This window comes from Eublepharis macularius, chromosome 1 (genome assembly GCF_028583425.1).
Source record: "Eublepharis macularius isolate TG4126 chromosome 1, MPM_Emac_v1.0, whole genome shotgun sequence".
NCBI classification, from domain to species: Eukaryota; Metazoa; Chordata; class Lepidosauria; order Squamata; family Eublepharidae; genus Eublepharis; species Eublepharis macularius.
Genome location: NC_072790.1, coordinates 20,397,125 through 20,411,511, shown reverse-complemented (window position 1 = coordinate 20,411,511; position 14,387 = coordinate 20,397,125). Strand labels below are relative to the sequence as shown.

The window sequence follows — 14,387 nt, the reverse complement described above, 5'->3', positions numbered from 1 at the left end:
CTCAGAAGCTAAACAGGGTCAACCTTGGTTAGTAATTGGATGAGAGATCTCCAACAAAGACCAGGGTTGCAGAGACACGCAATAGTCTCTCATCGTGAAAACCCCTCCAGGAATTGCCATAAGTCAGCTATTATTTGATGGCACCTTCGACCCCCACCACTAAAGAAGAAAGGCACTGGAGAACAAACTCCACAAATGCTTTCCTGTCCATTACCTAGGCATGTAGGCAGAGTGAGCATTCACTAATCCAAGGGGCAATGAAATATAAGACTACTAACATCACTACAGAGCACTATCTTCACCAAAATTAGAAGCCAGAATTTGCAATGTGCCTACAAATCCTGGTCAACAGGGAACCTGATTGGCTCTGATAACAAGGGTTACCATTCGGCAAATGTAAAGCTAGACTATGGTTTAGGTCGTTAAAAGAAGGAGAGAGAGATGGGGAAGAATACACGCACCCTTTTAAGTCACTACAATTTCAGTACTCAACTCAAAGAGTAAGGGGAGATGGCACTACCTGCAACCTGTATGCATAGTCGCCACTTTTTGTTAACAGGGCAATGCACATATTTTCTCAGCTTCTGTACTCATGATGGTCACATACCCAGATTTTTTTTAAGGGTACACGTTTGCACATACCAAAGCTGGGAAACGTAGGTGGTGCACCGTTCACACAAAAAGGCAGCCATGAATATCTTGAGGTTTGCACTAGCACAATCTCCCCTTACATGTGGTTTGAATACCAAAATGATAAAGGTCTCGAAAGGGCTGCACATTCCTGGACGTGGTTCCAACTTTTTGAACTAGAATTTTCAGGATGGGAGCATAATATCGGTGTCAGACCATAAAAGAACTATGGTTGTTGTGAATTTTTCGGGCTGTATAGCCATGGTCTTGGCATTGTAGTTCCTGACGTTTCGCCAGCAGCTGTGGCTGGCATCTTCAGAGGTGTAGCACCAAAAGACAGAGATCTCTCAGTGTCACAGTGTGGAAAAGAAGTTGGCAGGTCATTTATATCTACTCAGGAGGGGTGGGGTTGAGCTGAGTCATCCTGTAAGAGTTTCCTAGGGTGTGGAATGCTAATGGAGGGAGGCTTCACTGTATCCTGAGGAGGTTCTTTTGCATATGGTTTGGTGCTTGATGTACTAATCTTCTCTGCAGGGCTATTGTCGGGTACAGAGCGTTTTGTTAGCCTGGTGTTTTTCAGGACTGGAAGCCATCCTCTATTCATTCTTAAAGTCTCTTCTTTCCTGTTGAAATTGTGCTTATGCTTATGAATTTCAATGGCTTCCCTGTGCTACACCTCTGAAGATGCCAGCCACAGCTGCTGGCGAAACGTCAAGAACTACAATGCCAAGACCACGGCTATACAGCCCGAAAAATCCACAACAACCATCGTTCTCCGGCCGTGAAAGCCTTCGACAACATAAAAGAACTATTCATTTATTTACTTTTTAATAGCCCCACCTTTCTTGCTGAGACTCGAGGTGGATCACACAATATAAAACAAATATAAATCATCCAATAAACAATGCAATAGGACTAAGATTACCGAAGTTAGAAAAACAAAGACAAAAGAAAAAGGAATCAGACATGATAAATATCAAATACTGCAGAAAATGGAATCACCAAAGATAATGCAGACAAGAGCTGGATCAAATATACAAAAATGGTGGAATAGATGACGGTAGATATAATTTAAAGCAGTGATTTTCACATGGAAGGCCTTGACCCAACAGTGGGAACGACTCTCACAGATGATGAATGAGGCCAGCTCGGAAAAGGAGGAGGAGCTAGGAGAGAAGACTTCGGGAAGCTTCATGGCAAATTTAGGGTTTTCTCTGCAGAACATGTGAGAAGACTGTGAACACACAGCCCGCTGCTTAGTAATGCTGTTAATTAATTAATACTGTAGTAAACATAAGATATAAACTTGTTCAGGGTTAATTGGTTAGAGATTCTGTCATTTATGTTGGGGAACATATTCATTCATTCATTCATTCATTCATTCATACGTCTCCTCTTTCCCCAATGGAGCCAAAAGCAGCTTCTATCGTTCTCCTCTCCTCTAATTAACCCTCACAACTGCCCCGTGTAGGTTAGGCTAAGAGTGTATGTATGGCCCACAGTCACCCAGTGAGCTACCAGGGCGGAGTGGGGGATTCGAACCTGGGTCTCCTCGATCCTAGTCCAATTCTCTAACCACTATGTCACACAGAAGATACTTTACAAGCAAGTCTTGAAAAGTAGAGGGAATATAGAAGCAGATCCCACTCCAATAAGCTTTCGTGACTTGAAAGACAATACCCTGGACAGATTATCTTGTGTATTTTGACATTCTGCTTTCTAAATGGATTATTATTGTTTATTATTATTGATTATTATTGTTGTTAGGCATGGGATACAGCCGCTGCCGAGACTGCTAGACTCTGGGCACAGGAATGTACATTTGAACACAGCCTGGCACCCAGAAGAACCATTGGTAAGTAAGGCTTTCCCCGAACACAAATATCTAGACTCATTCGTCTTAGTTTTTATGCAGTACCTGAGAACATTGCAAGCACATTTCACATTTTAGCATCAAAATCGCAGGAGGTCATAGCCCCTCTCTATACTGCCTTGGTGAGGCCGCACCTGGAGTATTGTGTGTAGTTCTGGAGGCCTCACTTCAAAAAGGATGTGGACAAAATCGAGAGGGTGCAGAGGAGAGCGACGAGGATGATCAGGGGTCTGGAGACTGAGCCCTACGAGGAAAGGCTGAGGGCCTTGGGAATGTTTAGTTTGGAGAAGAGGAGATTGAGGGGGGACATGATTACTCTCTTTAAGTATTTGAAAGGCTGTCATTTGGAGGAGGGAAAGGAGTTGTTCCAGTTGGCAGCAGAGGGTAGGACCCAAAATAATGGGCTTAAATTATATGCACAAAGGTGCCGGCTGGATATTAGGAATAACTTTTTCTTTTCTAATGTTCTTTTATAAATAGAGCCAATAGTGGCTCCAAGGGGTAGCTTGAGGAAACAAAAATGACCAAGGAGTGGAAGCTAGCGCTGAGACTGTGTGCCAGGCCCCAGGACACCCAGCAAGCTTCCACAGCAGAGTGGGGATTCAAACCTGGGCCTCCTGGATCCTAATCCAACCACTACACTACACCGCCTCTCAATATTGGCTCTACAACATTAGGAGGAAATGGTTTCCATTCTGCCTAAAATCAAAAGTTAGAGTATTCTATTCTAACACAAAGACACACACACACACACACACACACCAACTTTGCTGCTTCACAGACTGTATCAGCCTGGCACAGTATAATCCCAAACCACAACTTCTGTGTGATGCCATGTGCAAATTGATCAAGTAGAGTTTCCATTCATTGCATAAAATATATCAGCTCCACAGGATTTGAGTCCAGTGGTACCTTAGAGACCAACAAGCTTTTCAGGGTATGAGCTTTTGAGAATCAAAACTCCCTTCTTCAGATAAATGAAGAAGGGAGCTTGGACTCTTGAAACTTCATACCCTGAAAAGCTTGTTGGTCTCTAAGGTGCCACCAGATTTGAATCCTGCTGTTCTACTGCAAACCGAAACAGCTACCCATTCGAAACGATCAACTCCATAGTTACATAGGAACACATGCAGAGAGCTTTCCCTCCATTACAGTGTAGAGAGGCACCCTCATAGGTGGGGGCGGGGGGGGAGGTCGAGCACATGATCGCTAGACCCATCTGAAAACCCACAGGAGGAAACGGGGGTGGGGCTTGACGTGCCATGAGCCTGCTGATGAGCACACCCCTCCCACCTTATGGCTTGTAGAAAGCTCTGAAAGTCAAGTTATTTAGGAGAGCATTCAAAAAGTAATAAGAAGTATCTGATGCAGAGGCTGGTCATGTTTTCATTGGTTCCAGTTTTTTGTTCTTATGGGTGTTCTGAGCTGTTTTTAACCTCCTGATGCAACCAAGAGTATGGCATGATGTATATTGTCTTTGTTTCTCCATATGAATGAAAATCAACTCCGACACAATTCTTAGGTTGTGCACCTTCATTTCAGTGCTGAGGAAAAAATGCACACCAACCAGCAACAACATAGCTGCAGTCTTTGAAAGTGAACCACACAGGCCAGCATAGTTCACACGAGAAGTTCTGACAGCATCCTTCGGGGAACAATTAATAGATTTTTAAAAATGCAGTGAAAGATGATGACAATCATTGCTGGGTGGAAATTTAAGAGATTGATCAGGACAAAAGTGATCAAGATTGCACTTATAAATATCAGTATCAACGTTTGATACATATCACAATGCTTCTGTTATTTTATTGGAATGTTGATATGTTGTTTGGTCTTTTGTCCTTTCAAAGCACTTTCTGCAACACAATTGTTCTTGCTTTCACTGTAAAAGAGCATTTTTGAGGAAAATGTGACCAAAACAAAGGGTTGGATACAGCCAGCTTTTCCACTCACACTTAATTCTTCCCTGTATGGCAATCCCTGACCCAGGTGCCTTTTCCCCATGCAGATGCCATGATTCTCAACATAGTCTTTTTAGTGGTCAGCAGAAAAGTTGGTTGGATTCAACCCAAGAGCTGCACAATTGAGTTCTGCATTTTTTTTTTAAATATAAGAAATGATCATCACAAACATTCAACATTGGCGAAGATTTATTTCCAGGGTATGAGCAGGGCCGGCACGTCCATAGAGGCCAGGTAGGCGGTGGTCTCAGGTGCAGGGTGCCGGAGGGAGCGCCGGAGGAGGCGTGGGGGGTGGGAGCGTGAGCCACAAAGCAGCAGCCTCCTATCCCTCCCGCCCTACGCCGCCTCCGCCGCCACCAGCACAAGCCCCCGGCCGGGCGGAGCAGCCGCGGGCAGGCAGCTGCAGTGGTGCAGGCAACTGAGCGGGAGAGCTCGGAGGCTGCCAGCCGCAGCAATCGGGCCGGCGGTGGCGCACGCACGCGCTCCCGTGATGACGTCACGTGTGACGTCATCGCACAGCCCGGGGGGCGTGCGCTAGCGCGCACGCGCACACACACACAGAGGGACACCCGGCCAGCCGGCTGCAAGCGCCGCAAACCCGTGCGCCACCCCTGGGTATGAGCTTGCGAGAATCAGAGATCTCTTCATCTCTTCATCTCACTCTTGAAAGCTCATGCCCTGGGGGAAGTTCTGATTCTCACAACCTCATACCTAGAAATCTAGTTGGTCTTTAAGTTACTTCTGGACCCAAATCTTGCTCTTCCACTACAGACTAACACAGCAACCCACCTTAAACTATTCTACATTGAGACACCATTAAATGGACCTGGCTCTTGGGCCTAAAATTAAATTCAAATTATTTTTACATTCACATACATATAAGTATGCAGAAAAATCAAAAAGTTTTTTTTTAATAGTGAGGTAGATTTTTAAGCTGAGGAAGAGGAGGCCGATGGCAAGAGAGAGAAAGAAGTAGTGGCAAAAAGAGTGTTGGAAGAGAGGAACAGGTGGTGGGAGGAGAAAAAGGAGACAAATAGGATTCACATTGGCCTTCCTTCTTTCTTGACCTTAGTTCTTGTTTTAAACCAACATTTGCTTTGCTGGTTCTTCTTGTCTGGCCACCTGCTTGGTGGTTTAATACTTAAAACCCCCAACCATAAGAAGCGAGAAGAAGTCAAGCCATTATACAAAAGAAAGCACTCTTTTCTTGCTAAGTCCTTGGGGTTTGCTCATGGCGGTCCCTTGTGCGTGGAAGGTTTTGTGCCACTGATTTCAGTTTTTGCAAACAATTTCCTCTCTCCTTCTAGATGGAAAAGCGTGCGGTGAAAATCTCTTCATGTCAACTGTTCCTACTTCGTGGACTGAAGTAACTCAGGCCTGGGGCAATGAGAAGAACTATTTCAAGTATGGTTACGGAAGTGTAACGGGTGATGCAGTGGGACATTACACACAGGTAGCCCAAATGCTGCTTCATCTCTCTTATTCATTAAGTTACTAATTTAAATATTTATACCCTGCCTGTCCACTGGGCTCAAGGTGGCATTGTCAAATGCATTCATAAAACTGTCCTAGGGGATATGTTGAGAGGCTGGGTCAGGATGATTCAGTTGCAGGAAGCAGTTCAACAACAGGCTACAGCAAGCTGGCACGTCTTGTGGTGTACCAAACTGAGATGGCTCCCTAGCTATGCATGGGAGCCCCAGTAAGAACACTCTCCTTAGGGGAGTGGCTGTGGCTCAGTGGGAAAGCATCTGCTTGGTATACAGAAGGTCTCAGGCTCAATCCCCGGCATCTCCAGCTTATAAAGGGATCAGGTAATAGCTGATGTAAAAGGCCTTCACCTGAGACCTTGGAGTGCCTCTGCCTGTCTAAATGGCCAATACTGACATTGATAGAATAGGCAGCTTCAAGTTTTCATCATCAGTGTCAGGGCTTGTCACTGCCCCCGCTGGGCAGGGCACAGGCTGGGCTGGTCCTGACATCAGAGGGGCACCAGGGACGCTGCAGGACTCTGCTCTGTGGAAGGAGGGGCGGTATACATCACCCTGACTCCCTCTCAATCCACTCGCTGGCCTGCTCAACCTGGTCTGCTTACCCTCTGTGTCCTCCATCATCTCCTCCTCCCAGAACTCTCCTCCAAACCTCCACTCTCACACTGCTCTCACTCCACACCATCACTCACACCCACCACCTCAGAGCTCTTCCCAGCCAGCTTTTATAGGGCCATCTCTCACTACCCCGCCCTCCTTGCAGGTCCTGGCTGCCAGGCCACACCCCTCCCTGGCCTCCCAGCATTGGCCTGGGCTGTCTCAAGCTGTTGCAGCAGGGGTAGCTGTCTGGGCTGTCTGGATCAGTAACAGCTGCATCACGTTGGCTGGCTGCTGGGCCTCTTTGGCTGAGCTGATTACTGAAGGTAGGCCAGCTGTGGCCCCTTGGCTGGCTGCCCCGCTCTTCCCACAGAATGCCTTCAGCAGCTCCACCTGAAGGGGCTGGTTTCTGAGTGTCTCCTGAGCCAGGTTGCTGTCTTCAAACTGAAGTGGAGGCTAGGGCGTGGCTCTGAGTTGCTGTGGCTGCTTCTCCTCCTTGGCTGGTAAGGGCTCCATTTGGGCTGCTGCTGGGTCCCTATTCTTCCTGCCTCTGTCCTCTCCCTCTGTCCTGCTCAGCCCTCTATCCTCTCCCTGGAGGGTGGAACTAGCTTGCCTCTCCCTGCCCCCTCTAGATCTCTGGGGCCTTGGCCCTTTGCCCTCCTCCTCTGGTGTAGGCAGGTTCCGGCCCTGGCTGCTGGCTGAGCCGGCAGGACTGCTGTCTTCTGGCTGCCTCCCCCTGCTTCCTCCTGTCGAGGCCGGGGGCTGTGCCTCAGACCCCGGACAATCAGTTCCCCCAGTTTTTTTGCTCCTTAGACCTGCAAAACCAGGTTGTCAAATGCCACAATATGTGTGGCTGGCGGGCTGCCTTCCGTTAAGTACATTGTAATGCATTGTTGTGAGGATAAAATCAAGGAGGGGAGAACAATGTTGTAAGTCACTTTGGGTCCTCATTGAGGAGGAAAATGGTTAAAAATCACAGTAAGAGTTGTCGTCCATTGTCCTGGACCCCACCCAGAATGCTTAAGGATGGAAGGGATTCCACCAGTGGGGCGTGGTTTCCCTGCATCCTGCTTTGTGCTGCAACCTAAAATGCCCCTCGAAATGCTGGACTTGGGGTATACGAGACCCCCAACAACAACATGAGTTGGAGGTCTGTCATGGGAAAGGGAATCAGCAGAAATCGCCCTTCCTTGCCCATGTGGAAATGGTAGGCGGCATCCAACCCACCATCTAGATGCCGCACATTAGTACGTTTCACTTATTAACATGTACTTTCATTTTTAAAGTTCAAGAGACAGCGTATTGTTGTCTCTGTGCTCTTTCTTTGCTTCCGTAGTTCCTTCAGACACTCCTGGTCACATGACTCGCTAGTATGACTGTCAACTGGCTTATTCCAAAGGAAGAAAATCCCTGGAATAATTGTTTGCAAACAAGTTGTTAAAGTGGCGCCACCCTCTGCTCACAAGAAAGTCAGAATTATATATAATGCAATCTGTCTATCATATAGCTTCTTTAAAGGTTTATTTTCATAGCATAACGTTAGAACTTTAGTCCCATTGTAATGAATTCTCCTGGGGGGGAAACTTTAATGACTGGGGAAGGCAATGACAAACCACTACATAATAAAAAAAATCTGCCAAGAAAATGTCGCCATGCGACATCCCCCCATGGGTCAGCAATGACTTGGTGCTTGCACTTTTACCTTTAATGGGTTCTTTATATGCTTTAACACCCACAGGTGGTGTGGTACAGGTCCTTCCGGATTGGCTGCTCTGTCGCTCACTGTCCAGGGAGCAAATACACTTACTACTCTGTTTGCCACTACTGTCCCGCGTATGTATCAATTCAGGATTTCAATGTTTATGGGCAACTGTAGGGGTCCCCCCCTTTTTTTGGTCAGCAGAAGGCAAGACAAGGTTTCTTTACTACTTTTGTTGTTTGTCTCCTCGTCTATTTTTGTTAGCTGTATACCTTTATTGAATAGACAGCTTTTCTGCAATGAGCTCCATCTTTGAAAACCTGCCTGAAATCACTGGTGCCCTGTCCACCCCTTTGCTTCTACTATCTGGCTGTATCAGGGTCCACCCACCACCCCAAGATACCATAAAAAGTTTATTTTAGCAGTTGTCAGCACTGGCTATTACTGAACTTGATTTGAGCAGAACAGAGCTCTTCTATGGGCCAAGCTTCTAACTTGTATAAACACAGTGCCCAAAAAATGATCCTAGAGTAATCTCCCTCAACACTGGTCGAACTGTGTATTCTTTTGCCCAGAGCATATGCCAGAAAAGTAGAATTAAATGCACTAGGTTGGATCCAACATCATCGTGGCAAGTTGAGGTGCAATTCTGTTAGCAAAAAAAGGGACAATTTTCCCTGACCTCCCCTGGCCACCATATAATCCAACCATGCCCTCTTCCCCTGAACCTGTAGGTCAGGGGACCCACAAGATCCAAGTAAAAAAAAAAAGGAACTCCCATTCTGCCAGCAGAGAAACACTGTTTACAGTCCTTTGTGACCAATCCATCATTTTGTTTTTAATGTATATGCTATTTTAGCTCGTGTGATTTAAAGGAAATTGTGAGATTAATTGTATTTGACTATCCAAAGATGAGGCACTTGCTAGTTTGCAGGTTCTGGTTTCATCCTGGGCAGCAAAAAGCTCTCTACCAGCTGCTGCAGGAATTGAGAACACAGACTGGAGGGGAGGGGAAGAAATGCATGACATGCATACAGTCCAGGCAGGAGGATGGGGACCTGGTGCCTACCTGTTTTGTGATCCCAGCATGTTTCTCTCTTGTGCGCTTTGTGTGCACAGCCCCGCGCCCATGCAATGGCATCACTCCCAGAGATGTCACTGCGCGGGTGCAGGAGCATGCGCGCAGTTCACAATGGGCCAATTTGGGCCTAGAACGGGCCCAATTCGGCCCGTTTGGGGTTCAAATAGGCCCACTGCAAAGCACACACGTACTCTCAGGGCAGTGCTATAACATCACTCCTGGGAGTGATGTCGCCCTGCCTCCTGTGGGAGTGCGCCTGGGAGGTTGTTCCAGCGCCCTTCTCTCCCACCAGCCAGGTGAATGGCGGCAGGGGGTGGAGGGTGAAAGCAGGGGATTCCCCGCCCCCTCCGGAGGAATGGGATCCCTAAGCCCTGTCTGTTCTTCTCAAGCTGCCATTTTGGTGGCAGGACCAGGAAAGAGTTATGGGGACTTAAAGATCTCCTTGCATCTTATTAAACTTTAACCTCGGACAGGCTCAGATAAACACTCCTCCTATACTTGCCTTGCCAAGTCATCTCAGCTCCATTTGCTTGCCGATGAAGCAGAAAACAGGGCTCGATCACAAACCAGAGACTATAGCACAGAGCTGCCAACTCTGGCTTGGGAAATTCCTAGAGATGGGGGGATCCTGGGGAGAGTGGAGTACAAGAGCAGTTCAGCAGGGTATTGTGTCACATCCCGTGATGTCACATTGAGGTCTAAGGTCAACAACGCCTCCTTTTTCTGTGAGGTCACTTCCACCAAAACAGAAATTCAGATTTCCTGCCTCTGCTTTTTTAAAAAGCTGTCAAAATTGTCTTCAGGCTTTTCTCAGTGGTTAAGGAGAAAAATCCAATCAGAAGCTCCATAGAAGCAACCAGCCCACAGATGCCCTATCCTTCTCTCAGTCCCCAGCTGGCCTCTAAGCTCTGTTGTCTTTACAGATGACAGATAATCATTTTCTCCTAATCTCTGCAATGTACCATAGAGTCTCTATGGCATTCCATAGGAGAAATGGAAGTCCTAGAGCATCAACTTTCCGTAGCCGCTCTGCAACTTACATTTTTCCTAGACAGTATGGTTCATCCAGGCAAACTGTCGTCTGGAGACCAGTTCTGAGGGAACTCCAAGGCTCACCAGGAGGATGGCAACTCTAAAGATCAGGGAGAACAGCTGCTGCAACGTGATATATCTGTAACTTCCATCCCAGCGCATTGGGGCCTACTTTCTGGAACAGCACAGAGATAAATAATTATGGATAAAACTGGATATCTGCCTTGTGAAAATGAGACTAGAAAAGTTTACCTGAAATCTCTCTGTTACTAAGATCATTGGTTATTAATTATGGCATGACAGTAAGCACTAATGTGTCCTGGTTTGTCCATTGTTCCCATCTGTTGTTCCAGAGGAAACATTGTTGGTTCAGTGAATACTCCGTATAAAACGGGAAGGCCTTGTGGAGACTGCCCAGGAAATTGTGAAGATAGACTCTGCAGTAAGTGCAAAGAGCTTCAGTTAGTTAAAATGACAATGCTTTTAACTACTGGGAAGCATCTCCTCAGAGCACAGGACTCATTTAGCAAGTTAGCCAATTGGCTCCCAGAGAATATCATAGAATAACGGATAGTACAGACAAAGAAAGCGCTTCACTCCAGCAAGGAAGCAAGTCTGTGTTTACAGACCATGGATATGAGAAGGAGGGAAAATGTAGTTAGAACAATTTCATTAGGACAACAATAGTGCAATGACTGCAGCCATGCATAGCGTTCGATATAACTTTTAACTAATATGCAGATGGAACAATGTAAAGTACAATAGATTGGAGATATGAGGAATAATTTTAGCGCTTCCGATTCTGAAGCACAATAGAGCATGCAGAAATCACCCAAGGCATCCAATCCTATCCTTCTGGATTGCCTCCATGTGAGCACGGACGGGTAGGGTGACAGGGAAACCGTGCATCCAGCATCTAAAGATGTGCATCCCAAAACAGATGATGGGAACTTTAAAATCTGGCTGCCCCAGGAGTCGGGGGGGGGGCACACAGCTGGTTTTGAGGCCTAGTACATCTTGCTGGACTAAAAGATGCATTTTGACCAACAAAAAGGTGTATTACATTATCTGACCTGATTTCTTTGTGGACTCCAGACTTTATGATGTATCTCAGGAGCTCTGAGAAATACAACCTTCTCCGTTGGAAGGCCATGAGGCAAGAAAAAGGAAATCTCCCAAGAGACACAGACAGAGGAGGAGTCCGGCGGCATTCTCGCCTTAGACAAAGAGAAGCCGCTTATGATCAAGAGACTTACAAATACACACAGAGCAACATGCAGCGCCCCCCAATGTCCAAGAAGGGTTGCCAGGTCCCTCTCCCCTCCTGCCAGGAAGGGGAGGACCAGGCACTTGCCTTGTACATCCTCGCACACACATGTTCCCGGTGCATGTGAAATGAAGTCCCTTCTGGGAATGATGTCATTGCACTAGCCGTGTGAGTGCTCCTATGCTCTGTGTGGGGCCAAATTGGCCTGTTTGGGGCCAAAATCAGCTCCAAACAAAGTGCGGGAGGACTTGCATGGCCAGTGCAATGTCACTCCCAGAAGTGATGTTGTCACAACACCCTGGGAGCGCACACACCGCATGTGTTTCCAGGGTCCCTGCCAGTAGCAGGCGACCTCCAGGGGGTTTGCCACCTACTGCTGATCGCTGGCGGATTAGCGGGCAAGGAGGCAAACCCCAAGAAATTTGCCCTCCACTGGCGGGCACCTGGCAACCCTGTGTCCAAGGCATGCTGAGTCACCTATTCCATCAGTGTGGAAGTCCTGCCAGTAAAGGAATGTGATCTTGCCAAGGCTGTCCAGACATACAGAAAGAGAAGCAGACAGATAGAACTGGCTAGTTACACATTCAGGACCTGCTGGCAAACATGTTAAGGCATATGAACCCCAGAGGCCTCTTCGCTTGAGTGATAAACATCTATTGAAGGTCCCTGGCCCTAGGGAGGCCCGCCTGGCATCGACCAGGGACAGGGCTTTTTCAGTCCTGGCCCCAGCCTGGTGGAATGCTCTGTCTTATGAGACTAGGGCCCGGCAAGATTTGTTAGCATTTTGCCAGGCCTGTAAGACGGAACTGTTCCACCAGGCATATGGTTGATGCTAGGCGGTGCCCGCCCCCAGCCGGGGGGAATAAAGTATATGCCCTCCCTTCCAGTGACACCTTCCATCTCCCACATATCTTCCTGGTAAAAACGCTTTGGAGATGGCGAAAAGGTGGTTGTCCAGATTACGTGCTGCTATGGTTTTGTTTTTATATTTATATAGATATGGTATTTTAAACTATGGTATGTAAATATTTTATGTTTTGAATGGTCTTAATGGCCTGAACTGTGAAATGTGTTTTTAAGCTTTGTTGTGATCCGCCCTGAGCCTGCTGGTGTGGGGAGGGTGGAGTATAAATTGAATATAAATAAATAGTCTACAACATGCAATCTGGGACACACATGGCCGGCATGCCACTGAAATCAGCACTGGATATTAGCCACAATAGCTGAATGAGACCAGGGACAGATCACCTTTGATGGCCAGGTCCCAGGGAACAGTCAGCAGGGAAGGGTTTTTCCCAGCAGGCCATGTTGTAGGCAACCTCATGCTATCTGATTGGCCACTGCCAGAAACAGGAAGCTGGACTAGATGACCCAGCAAAGTTATTCTTATGTTCTTATGCTTGTCATAAACCTCTTTGCTGTCATCCAGCAAAGGAGATTCAGGTGTGAAAGGCAGATACAGATGTACATCTGGATGCTCCTCTACCTTCAAAGGCATTGACTTCTGGATAATATATTTAGGATCCAAAGGGCCAGGAACCTGCTTGAAATAATCACTGGGTCTGTAGTAATATTTTGCTTTTATTAACCCTTGACCTTTCATTTCCAGCCAATCCTTGCAAACATGCTAATGTCTACTCCAACTGTCCTGATTTGGCACAATCTCCAGGATGCAATCACCTAATGGTGAAGGATAACTGCGAAGCTTCTTGCCGGTGTCCCACTGAAATCAAATAGCACATCAGCTCTACAGAAAAACTACACCCTTTCACTAAAAAAAAAAAAAAAGCAATTTTTCAGCACATTGTAGGATAAATAAATAATTTCCACTGAAATTTTTAAAATTTATTTTAATTTACACCTTACCTTTCTCCCCAAAGAGGACCCAAAGCAGCTTACATCATTCTCCTTACCTGTTTTCTCCTCACAAAACCCATGATGTACGTTAGGCTGAGAGTATGTGATGGCTGAAGATCACCCAGGAAGCTTCCATAGCAAGTAGGGAATTGAACTGCATCCCCCAGATCTTGGTCCACTACTCTAGCCAGTATACCAGAATTGAAAGTCATGGATTTCTTAGTACGGATGTATTTTCATCCAATCAGAAAAGAGAGAGAGAAATGTTGGGGTGGGGAAAGTAACTCTAAAAGTGTCATGCGTCCACAGAGAAATACTACACAAATGCAGACACAGGTATCCCAAGAAAGACCGCTACAATAGCGAGAGGATCAAAAACCAATGTTGCAAATTTTGGTGGATACACCTGGGATGTCGAGTCAGGTGGTTACGACCAATATCACTGTATTGCCCATGAAGGAAAGTATCCATCTCCACACATTGCTCTGTACCGTACTATTCCATTAAACAAAGTTTGTAGCCTTCCTCCAAAGTGCCACTTATGCTGGGGGAAGGCTCTTTTGGGTGGAGAACCAACGATGCCAGAATTACCCCATGATATTAAACAAACCAGTTCATTCCTCATGCAACAAATATCCTAGCAAACAGAACAGTGACTGTTCTGAATGACTACAGGAATGCATTACGTTTCCAAACGGCCATTGCAAAGTATTAAAGCAAGGACGATTCTTATTAAGGGAGGAGTAAGAGAATACACAATGGATGCAAACTGATTGCAGTGGTCTTCATTGTGATTTTACTCAGAACATTCTGAAAGGGGTGAGTTTGGGAAATAAGGGGAAAGTTTCCAAGTTATCCTGTCATTTGTTTTAGTGTGTCCCAACCACACAGCCAAGCTCC

General features: G+C 46.5%; 1 protein-coding gene across 3 annotated transcripts in view; it reads left to right on the top strand.

Annotated features, from left to right (window-relative positions):
• LOC129331892 (serotriflin-like) overlaps positions 1-14,012 on the top strand; it is a 63,542-nt gene extending 49,530 nt beyond the window's left edge. For all 3 annotated transcript variants that reach the window (XM_054982660.1, XM_054982742.1, XM_054982583.1), the window contains 5 exons: positions 2,398-2,485; positions 5,772-5,917; positions 8,290-8,384; positions 10,717-10,805; positions 13,240-14,012. In XM_054982660.1, the coding sequence (XP_054838635.1) occupies positions 2,398-2,485; positions 5,772-5,917; positions 8,290-8,384; positions 10,717-10,805; positions 13,240-13,367 (546 nt within the window). In that variant the 3' untranslated portion in view covers positions 13,368-14,012. The remainder of the gene's footprint in view (positions 1-2,397; positions 2,486-5,771; positions 5,918-8,289; positions 8,385-10,716; positions 10,806-13,239) is intronic.
• The last annotated feature ends 375 nt before the right edge of the window (positions 14,013-14,387 follow it).